Source organism: Wolffia australiana, chromosome 16, assembly GCF_029677425.1.
Source record: "Wolffia australiana isolate 7733 chromosome 16, ASM2967742v1".
NCBI classification, from domain to species: Eukaryota; Viridiplantae; Streptophyta; class Magnoliopsida; order Alismatales; family Araceae; genus Wolffia; species Wolffia australiana.
In genome coordinates, this window is record NC_135850.1 from 7,168,946 (window position 1) to 7,187,766 (window position 18,821).

At 35.5% G+C, this 18,821-nt stretch overlaps 1 protein-coding gene across 1 annotated transcript; it reads left to right on the plus strand.

Moving 5' to 3' along the window:
* Positions 1 to 17,585: 17,585 nt before the first annotated feature.
* LOC144713498 (putative transcriptional regulator tpeD) lies at positions 17,586 to 18,440 on the plus strand. Its single transcript, XM_078588094.1, has 2 exons — positions 17,586 to 17,843; positions 17,925 to 18,440. Exons 1-2 carry the CDS (start codon positions 17,586 to 17,588, stop codon positions 18,438 to 18,440), a joined length of 774 nt encoding a protein of 257 aa, XP_078444220.1.
* Positions 18,441 to 18,821: the final 381 nt, after the last annotated feature.

Below are 18,821 nucleotides of genomic sequence, written 5' to 3' on the forward strand. Positions count from 1 at the left end.
CAAATTTCATAAGTTAGGAAAATGTCATTTTTCACTTTCCAGTAAAGTCCAAAATGTGAGTTATATTGTAAATTTTAATCACATTAAACAATTTATGTTGTTTTTTGGTATGCCATGGCGTGATGGAGATAGAGTAAATGGTTTATTTTATTTCTATTTTTTATATTTTTGAGATGAATATCCCTAAGATAGAAGAAAATTATATATAAGGTATAAATTAGGTAGCAAAGAGTCTTTTTTTCATCCAGCAATGAAATCCTCATCATGGCAATATGTTATATTTAAATATCATTTATTGATTTTCTTTATTAGTTTTTGACGTACCAAGGGGGGATAAAGGTTAAGATTTCAATATATTTTTTAAAATAGTTTTTCTACTCATGTATGATTATTAAATCAAAATGATAAAATATAATATTGGCCCTTCTTACAAAATTTCATTTGTTTGTAAAATGGTCTCTCTTTTGAACATGGAAACATATTCTTGATAATGGCACACATTTACATCTATCATTGATTAATCACTTGTTTTAATTTTTATATGCCATGTGGCTTTTGAACCATATGTTTAATTAATCATGTTATTGTTTTAATTTTAGTTGAGGGATATCCATCTCGTTTCTCCTCTCTCCCAGTTCTAGTCTCTCTCATCTATTATCTCGCTTACCCTTCTCTTGATTCTAATCTCTCTATGTCTCTCTCCCTCCAGTCATTTCATTCTGATCTCTCTCTCTTCCTCTTCCTTTAGTCCCTCGATAATGATATCTCCCTCTCTCTTGTTTCTCATCTCTCTTTTCACATCTATCTGGTCTCTTGATTATGTCTCTCTCACTCTCTCTCTCTCTCTCTATCTCTCTCTCTCTCTCAAATTCCCATCTCTTCGTTTCCCACCTCTCCCCCTCTTTTGATTTTCATCTCTCTTTATCATCTCTCTCTCATCCTATATATCTGTTGCATCTCTTGTGTCAGCTGGGACAAGGGGAATAATCATGTGAAAGCTACTCTGGTGAAGAAGGATGAAAGTGAGAAGGGAAAATGCTTTCACTAGGGGATGAATTGTTATTAGAAAGGGGATTGCAAGAGGTACCTCAGCCAAATAGCTCAGCATAAATGGTAATTTTTTATATATCAGTGTGATATAGATTTCACATCATGGGTATCGAATACTGGATATGCCTTCATATAAAAAAACTTTTACGTGATTACAAGTAGGATAAAGCTGAGCAAGAGTGAAATGGAACTAGCTGCGAAATGGCACAAGCGTTGCTGCTATCACTGAGGGAAAAATGAACTTAAAGCTTTCCTATAGAGTTTTCCTCTCTTTAGAAGACAGCTATTATAATCCTATCATAATAAAGAACATCATGCCTGTTTCTTGTGGATAGACTTGGTTACGTCATGACCATGATGGAAAAATGTTGTTCAATTTATTTTTGAAATATATTGGTAATGTAAGGTTGCATTTGATGAATGCATTTAATTTTGAACCACACATGACTGGTAAATTTTGCATCATGGGTAAGATTCCCAAACCGCCATTCTCAAGAGAGTGAAAAGCATGGAATGTTTGAACTAGTACATTATGATGTATGTTGTGCAATACATGTCCAAGAAAAGAATAAGTTCTTCATCACTTTCACTAGTACTTTATTTAGTTTTGGATGGTTATATTTGACAGAGTACACATCCAAAGTTTTTAAGAAATTCAATGAGTTGAATAATAAAGTAGATAAGTAATCTGGAAGTAGAACAATTTTAGATTAGATCCAGGAGAATAATTGATTACACAATGCACATCATGACTCATCTGACTCCTCCATACACACCAGAGATTAATGTCATGTTAGATTGAAGAAATTACATATTGTTGGACATACTGAGATCATTGATGAGCTTGTCTAAGTCTAGTGTTCCTTTCAACATATGCGCTTAAAACATTGGTGCATTTATTGACAATGTTACCAAGTTTGTGAATTCCATTTCATATACCATAGGGGCCTTTAGTACACACAATTAATAAAGGACAATTTCATCTCAATTCAGATAACTCCTCCCTACATGTTACAGACGAATGGGGTGTCAGAGAGGGAAAATTGCAGCTTGTGAGAGGGTGGTATCTATGAACAACTGAAAATTACCCTCTTCATTTGGGGATATGTACTTCAAAAAAAATGCATATATTGAATATGTTACCTATAAAGTCCGTGCCTTCCCCACTATATTAGACATGCAAGGCAGGAAAACCCAGCTTGATGTGCGCTAGAGTATGGAGGTGCCCAATCCATGTGAATAGGTATGAGCTATAGAAACTTGAGCCAATGATTGAGTTGTAGATTTGTGGGATATCCCAAAAGAAACACATGAATACTACTTTTACTATCCTGTGGAGAAAAAGTTATTATTGCAAAGAGGGTCACCTTCTAATATGATGATTATCTTCTACAAGAAGATACTGGGAATAATATAGTATGAGAAGAAATTCCAAGTCTAAGTACAATTCCCACCCCACTGGATGAATGCTCAGTTCTAGAACATGTTCAAGCACATAAGCTGCGTAAGTCATAAAGAGTAGACATACAAATTGATCGACATTTTGGATATATCCCTCTCTCTGAAGTTGAGACATTGCACTTAACGGATGATGATCCTTTGCCTGACAATGACGCGGATGAAGATTCAAATTTTCAGAGATGGCAAAAAGTGATGTATTCTGAAATTCAAACCTTGCACGAAAAAAAAGTATAGTACTTATCTACTTATGTAAGTGGATCTTTGTGAAAAAAGATTGATGTAGATGGAAAAATTGACACACAAAAGACAATATTGGTTACAAAAAGTTGTTGTTAGAGACTCGAAGTTTACACCAATGAAAATTTTTACCAGTTTCCATGATTGAGTCAATTCGAATTCTTGCGTAGCTTCACATCATAACTACAAGATTGGAAAAATGAATATCACAAATAATTTTCTCAACTAAAACAATGAAAAAGAGGGGTTAATGGTAAAACCCAGATATAATGCATCCAAGAACTCTCCAAAACAAATATATAGGTTGCAAGTACACATTAATGGATTTAAGAATGAATTTGGAATTTTTGATTTTATGAGGCTATGATATATGATGACTTCATTTTGAATGAAGATTGACCGTGCACGTACAAGAAGAATATTAGAAGCACTATCAGTTTGTCATTTGATAAGTTGATAACATTGTAATCATTGGGAATCATTGGGAGGATCAACCTAAAAAATAGGAATACATATCCAAAGTGATAGATGGAGGAGGTTTCTAGGATTATTTCAATGTACATAAACACCACTGTAAAAAGATTTAGCATAGAGAATTATAAAGAGGTCTCATACGGAGTTGAAGTATCTAAGGAGAATTCACCCAAAGCTCTTAAATATAGAGCGATGATGGAGAAGAGATCCATCATGTACTAGACCAAATGTCATATTTTTTTCAAAGTGTTATAAACAGATTGCAGACAGACACAAAACAAGAACTTCAGAAGGGCTAAATATTTACTTTTCACTTATGATGGGGATGAGTTGAAGCTTCAGAGTTACACTAACTCAAATTTTCAGTCTGACCCAAATGATAGTAAAAATAGAGTACTCTTCACATTGAATGAAGATGTTGAGTCTTGGAAGAATTCCAAGTATATAACAACTACAAACTTGATGATAAAAGCTAAATTGATTATAATGGCCGATGTCGCTAAGGAATTAGTATGGTTGAATACATATTCATCAAAAAATTTGATATTTTTAGTTCAGTTTAGAACCCATCATCTTGTTCCAAGTGAAACACATTCTATGAAAAAATATTTCATCACAATCCGGTGCAATGGGACGAGTGAAAGAGACACAGTCTCATCAAAAGTTAAAGCACATTCTATGACTATTGAACTTTATTAGAGAGATCATTGCTTGCGGATATATTATGATGGGAAGGGTCTTATGAAGCTCCTAAATCAAAATGTTTTTGGGTGTCACAAAACATAACAGGATTTTTGAGTAAGCATGGTTGACTTTAGTTTAAGAGCAAGATTGATGGATATTATGCTTACGTCGATGCAATCACACTTCCATATCATGTTAAAATTCATCCAAGTAAATATTCACTTATAATTATGAATAAATATACATAATAATGTTTAAAATGAAGTCCTAAAACATATCAGTACTTAGTCAATTATGATTAGATCATAATTAAATGATCTGTACTATCAACAAATATATTCTAAAGATTCCTACTCCAAATAATACTCAAAATGGACATTGAGCTTTTTATAAAGAATAACACAATATGATCTTACTTATAGAATAAGTAGGGCTGATCTTGTGGCCATTAGTGTAGAGAGACTGAGGGCAGATGGTCGGCACCCATTAGAGAGATAAATAATTGAAATAATTGAGATGAATCCTGAATGGTACTAATCCAGATCATATTGATTCATGTCACTTTCCTAAAAATGGTTTTTCTACCCTCAGTATAGGAGAAGATTGACTAGAAGATGGATAAAGTCCCTGTCCAGGGTAATCGATATATTGAAGGAGATCTTCTATGATGATCTCTATTATACATCAATAGCAAATTAGGGTATAATAGTTAATCATGGTCTATATCATTTATGAGTCTTTTGCGGACAAATGATTTTACATATATGGTAACCGGCGACGTAACAAATCTTAAGAGAGAGCACACAGCGTTGGTTGATAACTCATAGGTCAAAAAGTGAACCTATGGACTAGGTTCAATAAACCCTTAATTAATTCATCTATATTTTTATATAATTAATCAATGATTTTTTTCAATAAATATTACTAAGCCATGAAAGTTTTAAATAGACTATTAAGGGGCTAGAAGGTCAAACTCACAAGACCTATGAACATTGATGGATATACTTAGGTTATTATGTATTATTGTGAAAGTTTCCAAAATAAATATAAATAAAAGGGGAACCCATTCTTAGGTGCCCATTCTTAGGTACCCATTGTACCCCTTCTATTTATCTCTGCTATCTAGGGTGACCGGATGGTAAGAAGATATACTAGATGTTCACGTAGGATTGAAAAAGGCTAAGAGGAGATCCATCACAGCGATCACGAGGATACTTCTAGAGTCGGACACATGAATAACTAGAAGGTACTCTTCCAGAGTGGACAGAGAAAGTCAAATCAGATACACACAATCTGATTTAGTTGTCTAAGGTTTTATAGATCAATACAAATGGAGTTCAATGATTTTGGAAGTGAAAATGATTTTTGAACAAAAAATAAAGCCTAAAAAACACAAAAATCATATCAGAATATCTTCTGCATTAGTAGGTAGAGTTAAATAAATTGATTTGAGATCGATAAATATTTCTGGGTCGAAGTTAGAATGCAAAAGAGAAGTGAAGAGATTCCTTGCACTTACATTCTCCTGCACTTACATTCTTCTGAGAATCCATCCATCATCCATTTCTACACATCCATTTATCCAAATACCTCTATTCATTTATAAATATCCATATTTAATTCATATCATCCGTCATCATCATGCACCTCACAACTTATTCAATTTCTATAAACCGTTGTATTCGTTGAATATTACATATATTTATCGTTACTTATCATTCTTTTTATAAAATCATATTTATTATTTTATAAAATACCCATACTCATCCCTCTATTTACTATTTATGATATGTTAGTTTCATAATTCATTCCATGTGAAGAAGATCATTGATTATCACTATCTAATCATTATTTACGCGCCAATGTTTTTAAAATTTTAACGATTCCCTCAAATATCATTAGAAAATGAACAACTTAAATTCATCATATGACACCTCTGTGGGGAAGTAGTTGACACCGGGGAACTATGTGTCTCTTTCTTTGGTGATTTTATTATACTAATATTTTCTGAATTTGCGTTTAGCCAAGAAGACTGTGGCAAGCTTCAGAGAAATGTGTACCTTTTTATAAGCATCTATTTTCAATTTTATATTTCTTGAAATTTTATGGATCATAATTCTGTTAATATTATGAAGTTAAGATTGGTGATAGTTTAATTAATAATATCCATGCAGACAGTATGTTTATAAATGAAAATAGAATGCAAAGATGAAGAAATTTTTCTGCGAACTAATGGTGTGAACCTCTCACTAAAATTAATGCACCTATTGAGGATGGATCAAATGATAGAAAATATAATCATATGATTAAATATATTCCTAAATTTCATGGTCTACTTCAAAAAGAATTGTATAACCATTTCAAAGACTGAATTTATATTTGGCTAACATTTTAATTAACTTTTTTTACAAATTAAGTCAAGAAAAGGATAATTTTTCCATTAAAACTAATTTATGTATTGAACAATTAGTATGAGCTGTTCCTGATTTAGTTATACATGTGAGTACTATCCAGCCTAATGATTCATACCATTCTTTTAGAAAGAAATTTACTTGATCATCATTGTTCTAGCTTTGACCTAGTAGAAATGAATTGGCCTCTACACAAAGACGTCCTGGCTGTCAATAAGCATAATAGGAATAGACATAATAGTGAACATGCTTAGAATTATAGGGTAAAATAATATTTAGAAATAAAATAAAATTCACATAAAGTTTCATTAGAATACCTTTCTTATTTTCAGCATCAAGCCCAGACAAACTTCTACCCATGTGATAACCGGAACATTATTTGCAAAAGGCTAACCCTTTCAACGTTGGCCTTTAAAAGGAAACGCAAGAGAAACATGACAAGATGCAAAAAATACATCTAAAATACTGGTAATGCTTCAAGAATTGAATAAAAACATGGTTCATATAATGCAATAGCAGTTGGTAATAGTGGAGCCCCCCAAAAAATGCATGTTTAAAAGTCTGGTTCTGTCTTAGGTTACTTGCCTGTTGGTCAAATAGGGGGTGCTATTGGAACATCTTGTTGGTTGTGTTGAAATAGAAGTAAACAAAGAAAAAATTAAATGGATTTGGAATGACCATCTGCCCATGAAAAATGACAATCATAGAGGTTCTTTGGCCATACTGGTTTTCATAGACAGTTGATTAAAGATTTTATCATATTGTGTAAACTTTTGATTAATCTAAAACATAAAGATGTGACTTTTGAAATTAATGATGTGGGAAATCATGCTTTTATGTAATTTAATCATGCTCTTATGAACACACCACTTCTGCATGCTCCATATTAGAATATATGATTTGAGCTTATGATTGACAATTTTGACTTTTCAGTAGGTGCTGTGCTTGGTCAATGAATTGAAAATAAGTTGGCGGCATTTACAACATGATAACATGGAATACATTCTACTATAACAAGGTTCCTTGGATGAGTTTCATTAAGGTTTTCATGTGTTTCGCCTTTAGATGTATATACAAAATCTTTAGATGTTTTTGGCCTATAGATCTCCTATTGGTTCTCTAAAACACCCTTGTTAAGCTTGTAGATCTTCTGACCATCTAGTCACACTAGAAGAGAGGGGAATATAAAAAAATGTGTAGGGGAAGAGGAGGACACAAGAGGCCTGTTTTTGCATGAGTATCTAAACACAGTGAGTCTTTTGGATACTATTCATAAACATCCTCAAAAAATTTCAGTTTATCCACCAGCATCCGAAAATATTATGCGTGTGACCCTGTAGGCACATGTATCAGTGTAGCTAATTACTCTAGTACCCGAGTACTATTATTAAGTAACTACGTCAACATATAGATAAAATAACCTAGGATCAATTTAACCACATATATAGGTTAAATTCCCAACGTATGGGGTCCCATGCTATAACTTGTGCTCTAGAAATTACATAAAATCTCTGATAGAACATATATAGTCACTATTTGTTGTATATCCATAATCTTTCATTTGGCACATGACTCCCAAATGATGTGAGGTTTGGTTAACCGCCTAATAAATCATTCTACTTAGTGCAATGTATAATGGAAATTATTTGAGAACCCCTTCTAAAATAATACTACTACCTTTGCAAGGGAATTGGAATCTTCTTCATCAATTCAATCTCTTCCTATACCAAAGGCAAAGGATCCCATATTAATCATCCAACCACCTTTCTAGACTTTTTCCTGTATCAGATCATAAAGGTTTATTTATTTCATTATTTTATGAATGATCCTAAGGGCATGATACACCAAGGCAGCATTTGATGGATATTGGTGCTTTAATTATATCTAATATTTTTTTTACCACAGGAATCAAATTATTCTTAGCTCTGATAAAGCAAAAAGTCTAGAAAGGTGGTTGAATGATCAATATGGGATCCTTTGCCTTTGGTATAAGAAGAGATTGAGTTTTCCCTAGAAAAGGTAGTAGTATTATTTGAGAAGGGGTCACAAATAACTTCCATTATACAATTGTACTGACCAGAATGATTTATTAGGGTTTGAAGGTTCACCAAACTTCACATCCTTTGGGACTCATGTTCCAAATGAAAGATTATGCATGTACGACAACTAGTGATCGTATAGGCTCCAGGCATTCCGTGCGCTCCATGCACCATCTACATGCTCCCCTCGCCCTGTTGTTGTTACCTACAGCTACAGCAACTGTCAATAGTGCCCCACGGAGAAGCCATTGTTTCACCATGCCCACACCACCACGACCAAGTGGGCCTCAATGACTCTATCCACAGACAAGAACCCCCATCGCACTGTAATCTCCCAGCCATGACCCTCAGATCAATATCCTCCCCCTTTCCCGTATTATTATTTCCTCGAGTGTATTCGATGCGTGTTCCACCGCCGGGGATTTAGACTTGTTGGATTATATATTGGATTGAGAGATAGAATTTATTTTGGGGTGTCGGATTAGGCTCGCTCTCATTAATGGGTGCAGATGCTCGTGGAGAGTAGTTGTCCCCCACCCCGTCGACCTTCGAGCTGATCTATCGGGTAATTGGGAGCCTACACACATCCCTAGACCCACTCATGTCATGTATCAGATTTTTAGCCCTGGGTTAGCGGCATTCTCACGCACGTTTCATTGATTTTGTATGTCTGCATCGTCCATTATCATTGCATAACCTGATTGCGTTCCCCCTCCCTATGGTGTAACCCAAGTCGCTTGATCCAGACATCCGTCGTGTTACATCACTTGCCATTTGTGCCTGAAATTCACCATTGTACTTACCGAAGTCCTGTTTGTAAAATAAAGTTTGAAGGTGTGAGAAATCCACTTGACTCTAAAGAGTCAAGTAGGGTTAGTCTCAAAGTCAATTAAGTATATAAAAATAGAGCTTCAAAAATAAATCATCTAATTCTCATTTTATACTTAAATGGTGAATAATGCTAGTGCAAATCTATAAAGATGTGGTAAAAAATATGTATAGAAGCATATTTTTATTGATCTAATTTGACATTATCAATTTAAGAGTATTGTGTTTAACTCATAAAGAGTGAGAAAACAGTTCATCATGAGTTGTGGAGAGACTTATGAAGAGTCATGGTTCAATCACATGGGTTCAAGTAATTGACTTAAGAAAATAATTGGTGCTAAAACATACTGTTTGTCTTTAGGGAAGATTGCACTGATATTGAGACATGACTTGATAGCAAGAAGGACAGAAGGACATTTGAGGCAAATGATAATTGGATTCAGAGGTGTGATTGAGAGGAAAATTGATGCAGTGAGTGACTTAATGATGGAATAATAATGACACTTAAAACATGATGATCAAATGAGCTATGGATAGATTGGATCTACAATTCCGCAGTTCCTAGAGTGAGATGTGTTGAATTTCTCAAGTATGCGCCTTATTGACAGATTCATTTAAATATTGTCACATTTAATCTCTTTAATCTCATTAATCTCTATTATAAAACTAACATCATTATTACGCCCTTCTAATCACATTGGAAGTGGACGCGAGCCAAAGGAAGAAGGGAGAAGAAGGTTGGGTGCCTAAAAAATTCTGGAATGTGTGAATTTTGTTACACGCCTTCTCTTATTGAAACTTAATGGGAACTTCTAATGAAATCCCTTAAACATTAATAATATCTTCTAACGCCTTAAAGGCTATTTACATGTGACCCTATAGACCCATGTATCATAATAATTAACAACTCTAATTTCCTAATAACCTTTTTTGGACAACCTTATAATATATATATCTCAATAAATAGATTAATCAATCAATGACTAATTAAAAAAAGATGAGTTTGCAGCCATGGGGTTTTGAGCTACATCTCGTACTCTAAAAGATACAGAGTAGAGTGTTTCTCTCAGGGAACCATTTTTTCATCAGTTATTGGGTGCAGATAGTCTCTCATCCTTCTTGACTCTCCTATCAAGACATAGGTTATGGTCAGTTGTCAAAGCCTAATCGATCATTTGATTTAGTACTGAGGCATTCTGAAATCATTAGAGAACTCTCCCTCAATATTCCATTGCTTTGGCCAAGGACTTCATTTTTGCATTGTCGTCCTAGACCTTTCCCTTCTAATACCAAGGTCGGGTGAACCCATGTTAATCATCATCATCATTATCATAAACTTGTTTCTTCACCAGAGCTAACTGTTTTGAATTCCGCGATTAGGAACTCTTATGTCATGGTCAAAGTACAACCATCCATATAGTCGACATCTTTGGTGTCTCAGGTCTAAGGATCACTTACAAAACGATGAGGTGAATCAACATGATTGTAAAGTCGATATATTTGGATTCAATGATTCATATGGATCAATTTAGTGAACTCTTTCTGCTAAAGAGCACCTCATTTCTGTCCTTATTTTATCCACATTAACGAATACGAGATTGGCTGTACCCATCATATGAGGAAGTGTAGATAGTGCTACTTTATCTTGATATTTTGATGTTCTTCTTGAGTATGCTTTGAATGGGAATATTTAGAATCATGACTTCAACATACTTATCAAAGTCATATCACATATTGATGGACTTCATCCTACTCATTACTAGTGCTTTTAATCACTATATTATATTAATGAACATTAAACATGATACGTAATATGTGATTCGCTTGCTTGCCGCATGTATTTAGAACAAGGATGACCCAAAAGTATTAGGGAGAAGAGACGACATTGTGGGAAGTCTACCAAAAAGAGTTTGGATCGACATCAAGCATCCATGATCAGGAGTTCTATAAGACAAACATGTGTATGAGAGTAACAAGTAATATGTTCTCGGTACACTTTAGTAGCATTTTATATCAGGTAGTATAGAGTCTATTAGTCTTCTAACCCAATAATTATGGGATCTAAGGTTCCATACCAGGGTTAAAAATAAATGGTCTAAATACCATACATGAGGGGAATGTAATTCCAAGAATATAAAACATAATATGTAAAATGCACAAATTATTCCTCTATTGATGATTATCCCCACTACTGAGTTACAACTATATATACTGATAGGACCATACTAACTTAGTTTATACGCCCCCTAAATGAGGATTAAATGACATAATTTAGTCGTGTTTGGAAATACATGAATGGTTGAAGATCCATGAAGCATCTATTGCTGACCAACAAGAGAAAGTGATCATCAGACGACATACATGTCCACTCGTCAAAGTTCTGACTTCCCACGTCAAGGAACAAACATCATAGAATAGCTCACCAAATCCATCTACCATTCATAGTAGTAGGTCATTATTGATTTGTGCTTGTATTGAAGTGAATTACCAGTACTCAATACATCTACTATCATGTAGAGTAAGAAGAAAACCAATGAGTAGAATCTCTGTAAGAGAGCAGCCCCATCTACTATTATTGATGTGTGCTCGTGTTGAGGCTTGTTTAGGTATACTTGGTACTACAAATTACTATGTGGATCATACAAAAACAAACAATTTACAATAAATAAGTTACTACAACAGTAAGAAGAAAACCAATGAGAGTAGAATCTCTGTAAGAGAGCAGTCCCATCAAACTTATTAAGTCTGAATCTTCTTGGGCCTAAGTCCGCTGACGTGGTCCTGTGTACCTTTCCATATGTACAAATATATTTCTCCCATGAGAAGGCCCCGACAACTAGGAAAAATCACAACATATCTCATTTATTTTCCACCACTTCTTGAACTTCTCTAATCACCGCAGAGATCAGTGATTGACCAGACTGGCCAATCATGATTCGATCAAAATATTCGATTGATGAAATGATATTGAATGACGATCAAGAGGGCCATTCAATCATCAATTGATGGTTGGGGGATGAAGTGCATGGGCTAATTAGCCAATCAGGTGCTGCCATCAATCTGACTTAAAGAGAGAGCGGAAAGTGTTTTTGCTTCTTATATTTTCATTGTTAGCGGATAAATTTATAATTTCAGCTCCATCGCGACCGATCATGACAGAAGCAGACAGCATAAAGCATTTCTGATTCTTTAATTTGATTCATTAGGTAATCAACGGAGTTCTTTAGTTTTATGATGGGTTGTGATTATTCATCTGGATCGTCCCGGACGGGGACGATGGACGAGCGGGGTGAATTTCGTCCCGTCTGATGTCCAGAATTTTCCCCGGGACGAAGGACGGGACGGTTTTTCATCCAGTGAGTAAAAAACCATCCCGTCCAATATCCCCCGGACGATTTTTTGTCCCGTCCATGGGAAAAACCGTCTGGACGCTCTCGTCCCGGACGAAAATATATGCAAGAAAATAGTTTATTTCCAGCCCCTTTTTGAAAGAGCTAGGCGCGCCCTAGTTGTGTCGTTTGAAAATGAAAGAAGAACACCGCCGGGAAGGTGTTCCACGTCGGGAATCCCCTCCCCATCAACCACGTCGGTGAACTTCCATGTCCATTTGCATCGTCGAAGAGCGCTTCCCCGACGGCGAGGTATGGTTTCTATCTCGCAATCTCACTGTCGATCTGTCTATCTCACTATCGATCTATCTATCTATCTATCTCACTGTTGATCTGTCTATCTCACTCTTGATCAATCTATCTCAATATCTACCTATCTATCTCCCTGGCTATCTATTTATATCAATGTCCACCTCTCTATCTCACTGCCTATCTATCTATCTCAATGTCTACCTATCTATCTCACTGCCTATCTATCTATCTATCTATCTCTCTGTTGATCCAACTATCTCACTGTTTACCTATCTAACTCACAATCTATCAATCCATCTCAATGTCTACCTAGCTGTCTCACTGTTGATCAATCCATCTTAATCTTCTCGTGACCGTTAAAGGCAGTTAATCCTGGCATTGATCACACTTTTCCGATGACTTATTCTTCCAGCTATTTTCATACCTCCATTGTAAACTACGTGGGAAAATAAATGGGTGTAGCAGTTCCCGTTTTCTCTCTATAAATATGTTTTGTTTTTTCTTCTGAGTGTTAAGTTGGAAAGTTCTTCACTCATGTCTTCTTCTCTTAATCGACAATCATTTCTTCATTCTCAACACCAATCGAAGCTGTGAGAGCTCCAGCTTCCCTCCAACAACCATAGGATGGCAAGATTCATCATCAGTTGATGCTGGGAAATTATCATGACAAAATTATTTTTAATTGTTATTCATTGAGCTTAACCAGAACATAATGGGTTTGAAATTGTATAGGCTCGAGAACTTATTCAAAAAAATTACTGCTTAATCTTGGTGCTTTTATATATTTACACAAACTTGGCTAGGGCATCATCAACTTGGGATATCAGTTTTGGAGGCTGGTGGAGGGAAAATATATGAATAGCTAAGAATAAGAACTTGACCTTGCTTATTTGATCTGAACCTATTTGCATGTAAAAAATGTCACAATGATCGTTTTATGATTTGTCTAGAATGACTTTTGTGCCAAATGATTTTATTACCTATCGCCAGTATTTTTGTGGCAACACACAAGTTGATTCTTCATGATTAGAATGATATTTTTTGATGATTGCATAAAACTTGTATTCTTCTTGCTCATAAAAAAGTGGGTTAGATTTTTGTTATTAAGTTCACACGAATCTCCTCATTTGTGATAACTCCATAATAATATTTTGAAATCATTTCTCCTTTGAATCCTTTCAGGATGAATGTGATCCATCTTATTTCTAGATGGTTGAACTTGCTTCACCCGTTTACATTCATCAAAGGATATTTCAAATATTTATTCTACACCATTAAAAATAAAGTTGTGTTGATTAAAAAAAACAATTATCTTGCATTTAAGGATAATATTTTCATAAAGGTCAATGAGTATGTTGGCCCCCACTGGATAGTAAGTCCTGAATCATTCTGTATTAATGCAATCTAATTGTATGGGCTTGATGAATGGAATATAACATCTTTTTCAAAAAAGTAGTTACTGTGTAATGAGTATCCAAGATAACAGTATCAGTTTATGTTTTTCCTACCTATCAGTTACTGTGTAATGAGTTTCTTTTTTCCTACCTATCTCAATATTGATCTAATTATCTCACAGCTTATCTATCTAGCTATCTCAATCTCTATCTATCTATCTCCATCTCCATTCCAATCACCCACAATATAGGTTTTTGGGTAGTGCTTTGATTTATTAAATAAGAGGGTTGTCACTGCCTCAATCTCTATTTCACTGTCAACCTATCTATTTCACTGCCAATCTATTTATCTTTCGTATCTATATACCTATATATGTATCTATCTATCTCAATGTCTACCTATCTATCTCATTGATCATCTATCTACCTCTCTATATCTCTGTATAACTATCTATCTATGTTGCTTATTTAAATGATTTTTTAAATGAGCTGTCATATTCCCCCCCTGCCACTCAGTGTTTACCAAAACAATTCTGTTTCCATATCATGTAGCCCAAGGTACTAAAGTATATGAGTATTCTTCTCCTTAATCATGCCTGGGTTATTTCAATAGAACATTTATTTTACATTTAATAGGCCCCAATAAAATTTAATTTTGCCAATTTCATGTATTGTTCAGATAATTTGGACACGTCTATCTCGGAGCTTTTGGAGTGCAGCTTTATTTGTCGACGACCCGAAGAGGTACGTAGATTTCAACTTGTCACATATATATCAACTGATCATTCTCTACGAATCGTATATAACAAATTTTTAGTTGCGTATATATCATTCTGTCTCATGTGCTATGTGATTACCGTATTTGAGTCCGCCAGAATGGTTATTGATCTGTCGATATATTATTAGTCAATGAGTCCAAGTTTTGAGATTAATATGCTATGTTCATCTTCAAATATTTTTTTCCTCATTTGTTATCCTTATGAATGTTGAGTGTTGTAAACATCTACTGGAGTCTCTATTTGTTTTATTATATTTCAATGTCACTCTAATAAGGTGTTCAAATTGATCATCACACACTTCGTACGAATGACTGCATATTGTGAATAATTTTGATAGAGATATGGAGTCCACATCTGCTACCACTCCTAAATCAATGGCTAGGGCTACGCCGTCGGTGTCCGCGGAGTGCAATGCCGTAGAGGTGGATGACAATGTGTCATCTCGAAGCGTAAGACGCAATCGGTCTAAAGTTTTAGATCGATTTGTTGAAGTTGGCCCAGACGAGTACGAGTCTACGCTTTGTCAAGCGCAGAATCCCACTCATAAAGTCATCATCAAGCGGAATAAAGATAAGAGCACGAATGTGTTTTGGAGACATATAGAGAAAGTACATCGTAAATTTCACGATGAACTCAAGGGCGTCCAGACGAATCAGAGAAAGATAACCAATTACAAATTACTGTCCCACAAGTTGTACTTACGCGGCATCACCATGGAGCGTACGAAGGAGTTCGTCAGATTCATCTGTGACAATGATCTTCCTTGGCAATTTGTAAAGAAAAAGTCGTTCTGAAGATTATGGTTCTATGGGACTCAGGTGGTTGGGGACAACCCTGGTCTTGATGCGGTCAAAGCAACGGCTTCTAACATGTATAGAGAAGTCCAAGGGAAATTAATAGAGATGTTTGCTGACTGATAACACCCTAATTTTTGTCTTTATTTCATGTTATTAGCATAATTTTATGCATTTAAAGAGCTTAAAATGGGGTTGTTATCATATATTTACATGAAAATAGTGTTTTCTAGTGATTTCTGATTTTTCCCTAATTTTATGTTAATTCTATGAATTTTAAAGGATTTATTGAAGCTCGAAATAATTATTTTTGAATGAAAATGGCATATTTAATATTTTATTTCGACATTTATCAACATGGGAATGAATCAGTGAATTTTCTAGAATTTTTTACGAATTTTTAGGATTTTTCTGAGATTTATTTGAAGAGGAAATGTATTTATTTCAAGGAAAAAAAGTATATTTATAATAGAAAAAGAAGTATTTTTTTTATTTTCGAACTTTCAAGGGCCTTTTTGCGAACTTTCGTTGCAAAAGACCCTGAAAACAGCACTCGGTCGCCACTACAGGCGTAAAGATCCAATTTAAAATTTTACAGGGTTTTATTGCAATTTTTAATATATATTTTTAATGTTTTTAGGAGAAATCAGAGGAGAGAGAGTGCGCCAGGGGCATATACGCAATTACTTTTGGGCGTCGTCCAAAAGCAATTCCAGGCTTTTTAAGGACTTTTCTGCAAAAAGGAGGATTTAAAATGCGCCAGCCAATGAGAGAGCGACACGTCATTGCGTGTTTAAAAACGAAACTAATAAATAAATCAATTTTAAATTCAATGGATTAAATTGGTTTAAAATTGATTTATTAATATCTTTTGATCCTGAAGTCCGATTGAGATGATTTTTTTATGGATTTGTTCGTCTTGATCCCCTCTTTCTATCTGTATGCTTGGATCATTCAGATCCAGCCTACATTGATAGATAAATATTAAGTACTAAACGGGGGTAAAATAGTGATTTTTACCATATAACCTAAGTATAAAAGCTAAATTTCGAGAGGGGGAGCTCATTCTTGATGGTTCTCTATCACAGCTGCAAGACAGAGAGGAGCCCCAGCCTGGATCAACAGTTTTGGTACTTTTTCCTTTCATTGTATTTAAACTTTTATGCATTTTGGATGAAATAGGTTAAGTTGTTTGTTTCTTCATCTCTATTCTGATCTGAACTTCTAAATCGCTTGGCTTGAGCGGCATGTACAAGCCCTGATTAGGATTGAGAGGAGAAATTGAGGGATTCACCTGGGCATTCAATTGCATTCCAAAAGAAAACTCTAAAAAATTTAGTTTTAATTCTTAGGATACTCAATTACCCCATTTTAGTTCTGAATTATCAACTTGCAAAAATCAACCAAACCCAAATTAAAAATTCCCACCAACCTCTCTAATTGAATTCCTTGATCCATCTAATTGGATCAATTAATTCAATCTAGAGCCCACATTTCTTCCATTCTTCTCACCTCTTCTACCCCCCTTTCTCAATTCTCATCTAATTAGGGTGACTTGATCCTCGTTGAAGATCAAATTCACTCTAATTAAGATTAAAACACCAAAAAGATAATCACATTGAACTTCCTACTTGCTTCCCTTGGACGACACTCACACTTATCACTATACATGTTAAGTAGAGTTTTATAAATTTTATTGCATAAGCTAGAATTCACAACGACAAGGGCTAAAAATCCATAATTTTCACCCCTATTTTCGGCTAATCAATGACGTTCACAGTGTCTCTTTGACAATGGACGCGTGGACGTCAAGAAATAACCTCGCCTTTCTAGGTGTCACTGCCCACTGGATTTACGTCGACTGGAAGCGCTGTGAGCTACTCCTTGCTATCTGGCGGATCAAGGGATCTGATTGCGACACCAACTTGGCAAGGATCATCGTGGAAGTTGCATATGAATATGGAATAGAGTCAAAGCTTTGTTCCATCACCATGGACAATGCATCCAACAACATAACCATGTTGGCCTCAATTGTAGATCAACTAAAGACCGTAAACCCACAGTTCATTATGGATAGACACATACCATGCATTGCACATGTTCTCAACCTTGTAGTCTAAGCTGGATTGAAGATCATACGTAATCCTGACGCACCAGAAAGTAGTATGCTACGAGGCCGAGATTTTCAGACATATGCAGCTTTGGCCATGGATGAACCAACTGATTCGCAAGTTGACGAATATAGTACAACGACATCTGCACCCTTGGGAATAGCCCTTTCAAGTGTGAGAGCCATCGTCAATGCTATTCAAGGATCCACGCAACATATGGAGAAATATGTTGATATGTGCAAAATGTTTGAGCTCCTGAACTCGATCAAGATAAAGGGTGACTGCCCAATGCGCTGGAACTCCACTTTCATGATGTTAGAGTGTGCTCTTGCCAAGAGAGAAGTACTCGACCATATGGCCGTGAGGTTCCTTTCAACATTGACTAAAGATTACGCCCTATGTCAGGAGGACTGGGAGTTGATTGATGAATATCTGTGTATCCTCGGGCCATTGCGTCAAGGTTCCGACTATTTGTGTTCCACAAAGATATTGCCAATCACTGAAGTCGTTGATCTCGGACCTGAAGTTTCAACTTGAGCAGGCTATGTACAGTGCTGGGGCAACCTTGGATGTTGAGCGGAGGGATGTGTTGCGCTCGGCGTGTAGTGCTATGCATAACAAGTTGATGCAGTACGCAAAGGTAATTTGGGGCAATCATACTGTGGCGACGGTGGGGACCTTGGATCCATTCTCCAAAATAGACGTTCTGCATTCGTCATATCGCGAAGACGTGCTTTCCTATCTCGGCGGTCTTTTAGACAGCGCATGTAAAACAAATGTAACTAGATGTCATTCAGAGCAGGGCAAATCATCTGCAAGACGCCGTCCGGAACATTTTGTACCCTCCAAGCGACAATATACCCGTCCGTGCAAGACTCAACGACCACGCTCAATGCCTAGGCAGGAGCTCGACAAGTA

Bases quoted from the DNA above. Each gene is read 5' to 3' on its own strand.
- LOC144713498 (XM_078588094.1), top strand. From the start codon at position 17,586: ATGGACGCGTGGACGTCAAGAAATAACCTCGCCTTTCTAGGTGTCACT. The intron at 17,844-17,924 runs GTAAACCCACAG...GCTGGATTGAAG, and splicing joins TTGTAGATCAACTAAAGACC to ATCATACGTAATCCTGACGC.